A 5,625-nucleotide genomic window follows, 5' to 3' on the forward strand; every position below is an offset into this window, starting at 1 on the left:
GTTTCTGTTTGTTAAAGAATTTTCAATTACAACTAAAAAAATCCAGGCGATTCTGCTGAACGGTCAACATTTTTTTCAATGTAACTACGGATTGTTTTGCCTAATTAATTAGCTACAATTTTTTTTTTATCTTTTGTGGTTAACTACCACCTTTATTCAACAATTACAGAATCTCATATATATATTTACATTATTTCCTGCATATTTTTTTATGTTTTTATTAGTTATGAAACGTTTGTTAACTTATTTATCATGATTGTGTATCTTTCAGTTTATATATTTGTATTTGATTTGCCCTTTAGGGAAATGCTTAACAAGTGGTGTAGTATACCAGGCCACCGTCACAAGAAATGGCACTAACAAAATTGAAACATATGTTGGACTGACAGAAAATACATTTAAGTGTAGATACAATGGGCATACAAGCTCATTCTGTAATGAAAAGTATAAAAATAGTACAGCGCTTAGCTAACATGTTTGGAAACTTAAGATGACAACATTAAATATAATATTAAATGGCGAGTATTAGCCAAATGTAATTAGCTACAATTTAATAATTTTATGAAACATCGTTGGCATTGATTTTTAAAGTAAAATGATCCAAAAATGTTAAAAGTAGTATAGACAAGTAGTATCTTGGATTTTCAGTGACCAGCTGCTATTAACAATTGTGTTTAGATCGTGTTTCCCCAGAAATGTATTTCTCATTCGATTTATGTCCACTTTTTTATTCTATCTAAAGCTAAATGCGACTTATTGCACACACATCACTATTTCTGAGCATAATTAAAAACAAAGCTCTCACAAAGAAACAAAAAATTATTAAATAAAATACACCATGAAAAATATATAGTTTGGTAATGTATACTTTAGTGGCGCGTTCATAATCTAATTTCGACTACCACCACCATGTGCACATTTTTATTGTTGATTTCAGGTCCGTAAGCGCAGTTGTTTTATTACAATACTTCACATCTTAATTCTATAAATTACTAATTCATATGTTATCATTGAAATGTTTTAAACTGCCGACTGACTGACAGAGTTCAACGTGCATGTCCCTCTCATGCATGTTGTCAATTTATGATGTGCACCCTAGATTAATATTCACAGCGTCTTTTATGTTCGTAAAGTCCCATATCCAGGATTGCTTTCATTTTGGGCTTACAGATATTTCAAAGTGAAGGAATACTTCATGTATAACAAAATCAATGATAATTGTTTGAAGGTTTGCATGGCGAAATCAAATGCATAAACAAATCAATGATTTTATTCTATTCTTTTTTAAATAATTTATCAGAGTACTTTTATCAGGGAAGAGTGTTGTGCTTTTATTATACTTACTCATCCTATGCGAATTATTATATAACACATATTAAGGCGGAGCTCGGGTTACTGCCAGTACGTTCTTTTATTTAGTTTAGGTGTGCAAATAAAAGCGAATGTATTGACAATATTTTTTCGAATCAGTTTGGGAAATGTACTCAGACACTTAGACTAGGTGTAGAAGGGGCTTATGTTATATCACACACTATAAGCACTGTACTTTACAAACTTAAAACCGACGTGCTTGTGTGATCTCTCAAACCTATGTGTCGTTAAACCGACAGCTTTCAGAGGTATCTGTTATTAAGATATCACACACTACTGGAGCACATGATAAAAAAAGAGCATGTAAACAGCTTGCATTATTACCGCTCCAGTCATCACTACCACTGTCTCTGTATCAGGTTGCACAATAATTCCCGAGGATCAGTCACGAAAAGCAACCCTTTCTGTTTTTACAACGAAACGATTTGCAGTAGGCCTACCAATATTGTCTAAACGAACAACAAACACATTTTAGATATCATTTTGTTAGTAAAGTTTCACCAAAATATTTATTTGCCATAAAAATATATATACCGTATTGTTTTAATACATTTCTTTGTATAAAAATCTATAAATAATTATTACAATCCAAATATTGCACATTTTGAAAGTTGCAAATATGATTAAAACAGAGATTCAGTATAAAATGTAATATTGATTATTGAATTTGAACATAATGAATGTGTTATACTGGTAAGAGTTTTATTTTTAGATATTAAGTTTGGATAGAAGAGAGATGAGATCGTCAATCGGTGGTCGAGTTTTCTTGCATCTCACAGCCAACTCATTAAGTTGCTGCCAATGGCATGCCTGGGCTACTTCACAAATAACAAAGCAGAGGGCAAAGATGTCGCTTGATGTTACTTCAGCAGCAGGTGGTTCCACAAGTGGTGATGTTATTCCACCCATGTCAATAATCTTGCCCATCCATTCTTCACTTTCATGTGAAGGGAGAATGTTTTCTGCCTTTATGTCATTATGTTCAATTGTGGAGAAACTTCACACCATCAGATACTGTCAATAGGATGTTAAGAATTGACCTCCTATTCATGTTGGCGAATTTAATCTTTATTGCTTTTCTAAGAGTAAGAGATGAACTGTCAACTCCAACAAATGAAGAGACAATTTGAATGATGTTATAATCATCTCTTACTACGCCAAACATGAACGAAAATGATGGGTGAGCAGAACATAGTTGCATTGTGCGAGCCTCTATTTTGATGTTATCTGCACTGCCATTTAAGATGGTTTTGACAGCAACCAGTGAGTTGGTTGGATTGTGTCTCATCAGAGAAACTTCCCCGAAAGCGCCTTGACCGATGACCACTGGTGTTTTCGTCTCGTCGACTGGTTTTAGATCCTTCTGGTTGATCACGTTCACGGTTGGCAGGAGACTCAGTAATACATCTGTCTTGTCTTTTCCTTGGTTTGAATCTGTTTGAGCCGATAGCTGAATTCTATTTTTTTTTAAAGTAAAGAAGTTAAATAAATTACCATTTTGTTTACAGAAATATCAGATAATATATTGCCTGCTTATATAAATTGTTAGGCCTACAATAAAAAATAATTATCTGTTAATGAGGAGACTCTTTCATAACACTTGAAGAAGCCAAGCAATAGCATTCTCAGTTTAAAAAAAAGTCAACATCAGAATCCTATTTATGGGCTTGTGATGATATAAGATAATCCTACCTTTGAACTTCTTCAAACAATTCCATAACCTTATTCTCTTCATTCTTTAAAAGTTTCTTGAGCTTTTCTAATTCTCTTTCTTTTTGATCGCAATCAACACAGCTAAAAAAATAAACAATACCTGAATGATTTGCTTTGAATTAGCTTGTAATTAACATGTAATTGTTATTATTCTAATTTCCTTTGCATTTTATCTATAGTTTAAAAAAAAAATTCAGCTCATCGTTATGAATATAATATTTTAAATTCATTAGTTGACCCTCCGACTGGAGGGTTAGATCTATTTTGGTTATTATTGTACGGACCCTACACATACCCTTGTTTTCTTGCACTTTCTGTACGTTGTTTACTCTTTAACATCTTCTTGGCTTCGTTTAGTTGTTCCTTTGCTTCCTTATATTTACTTTCATATCTGTTTTGAATTATATTTTAATAAGTTATAAGATATATTTTTTATTTTCACAACATGTAATTTCAAAAACTTTGAGAAAAAGATGTCAACAATATTGTTGCATTTATGATTATTATTGAATGTTGATAATGAAGACTATGATGAGAAGATGATGATGAAATTGTTGGTGTTGAAGATAATCATAACGATAATAATAGTGGAAACAAGTTGTGATAATAATGATATAATCAATAAATACCAGGTTAGCTTTTTATTCAATGGTATCAATTGATTTAGCTAACAAATCCTTTGCATGTTGGATGTTGTGAATTATCACAACATGGGGTTAGCTTTTTCAATAAAAACATTATACTTACTTAGTGTTTGTAGCATTAAGTAATTCTGTTCTCTTTTTCAAAACTTTCTTCAACTGCTCATTTTTTTTCTCTAACTCCTCTACAAGCTTTTCAATTCCTTTTTTCTCTTTGCTCTGTTGGCAATATTTCTCATTCAGCCTGAATTGACAATTGCACATAATGTTAGATGTGTTGAAAAAAGCATTAGCTTAATTGATGGTTACTGTAGCTCCTAGTATTTAACTTTTGAATATTTACTTGGCATTTACAGCTTCTAGACATTCAAACTCTTTCTGCAAGTCTTTCCTTTCACTTAACACTTTCTTTACTTCATCATCTTTGTTTTTAAACTCTTCCATCATTCTGAATTAAAAATAAAAATGTTTGAATGAGTTGAAAAATTATCAAATAACAAATAGGTTTAGCTTAATAAGTAACTGTAAAAGTTGTCAAAGATAAAACTGTTCAATACTTACTTGGCATTTACAGCTTTTAACTCTTTCTGTACTTTTTTCTTTTCATTTGACAATTTCTCTATTTCCTCACTATTGTTTCTAGAATCTTCCATCATTCTGAAATTAAGATAAAAATGTTGGTGTTGCAATATTATCAAATCAAAAATATGGTTAGCTTAATAAACTGTAGCTCCATTACTATTAAACCTAGATACAAAAGCAAACATTTCAATAATATTTACTTGGCATTTACAGCTTCTAGACATTCTAAATCTTTCTGTAACTCTTTCCTTTCATTTCCAACTTTCTTTATTTCATCACCTTTGTTTTTAAACTCTTCCATCATTCTGAAATGAAAATATGTTGAAAAATGATATAGTGTTAGCTTGATAAATTGTTATTGTAGCTCCATTACTATTCAAATAATTAGGTTACAAAGATGAAGTGATCAATACTTACTAGGTATTTACAGCTTCTAACTCTTTCTTTTCATGTCCAACTTTCTTTACTTCATCATCTTTATTTTTCAAGTCTTCCATCATTCTGAGATAGAAATGTTCAAGGTATTGAAAATGATATAGTGTTAGCTTAATAAATGGTTATTGTAGCTCCATTATTATTTCAAATAATTATGTTACAAAGATGAAGTGATCAATACTTACTGGGTATTTACAGCTTCTAACTCTTTCTTTTCATGTATAACTTTCTTTACTTCATCATCTTTATTTTTCAAGTCTTCCATCATCCTGAAATAGAAATGTTCAAGGTATTGAAAATGATATAGTGTTAGCTTAATAAATGGTTATTGTAGCTTCATTATTATTCAAATTTTTACAAAGATGAACTGATCAATACTTACTGGGCATTTACAGTTTCTAACTCTTTCTTTTCATTTCCAACTTTCTTTACTTTATCATCTTTATTTTTCAACTCTTCCATCGTCCTGAAATAGAAATGTTCAAGGTATTGAAAATGATATAGGGCTAGCTTAATAAATGATTATTGTAGCTCCATTATTATTCAAATTCGTTAGAAAGATGAATTGATATACTTTTAATACTTACTTGGTATTTACAGCTTCCAATTCTTTCTTTTCTTTTGACAATATCTTTATTTCCTCACTATTGATACTAGAATCTTCCATCATTCTAAAATTAAGATAAAAATGTTTGAATGTGTTGGCAAATTATCAAATAACAAATAAGGTTAGCTTAATAAATAATTGCAAAAGTTAAGATAAAACTGTTCAATACTTACTTGGCATTTACAGCTTCTAACTCTTTCTGTAGTTCTTTCTTGTCATTTGACAATTTCTTTATTTCCTCACTATTGTTTCTAGAATCTTCCATCATTCTGAAAT

At 30.6% G+C, this 5,625-nt stretch overlaps 1 protein-coding gene across 1 annotated transcript; it reads right to left on the minus strand.

Moving 5' to 3' along the window:
* Positions 1-2,353: 2,353 nt before the first annotated feature.
* Positions 2,354-4,113, minus strand: LOC144837176 (uncharacterized). The gene is made up of 4 exons (XM_078692190.1): positions 3,832-4,113; positions 3,380-3,475; positions 3,064-3,165; positions 2,354-2,828 (listed from the first exon to the last, which is right to left on the minus strand). Exons 1-4 carry the CDS (start codon positions 3,987-3,989, stop codon positions 2,354-2,356), a joined length of 831 nt encoding a protein of 276 aa, XP_078548316.1. The 5' UTR covers positions 3,990-4,113.
* Positions 4,114-5,625: the final 1,512 nt, after the last annotated feature.

Source organism: Antedon bifida, chromosome 3 (assembly GCF_963402885.1).
Source record: "Antedon bifida chromosome 3, ecAntBifi1.1, whole genome shotgun sequence".
In the NCBI taxonomy this organism is placed as follows: Eukaryota; Metazoa; Echinodermata; class Crinoidea; order Comatulida; family Antedonidae; genus Antedon; species Antedon bifida.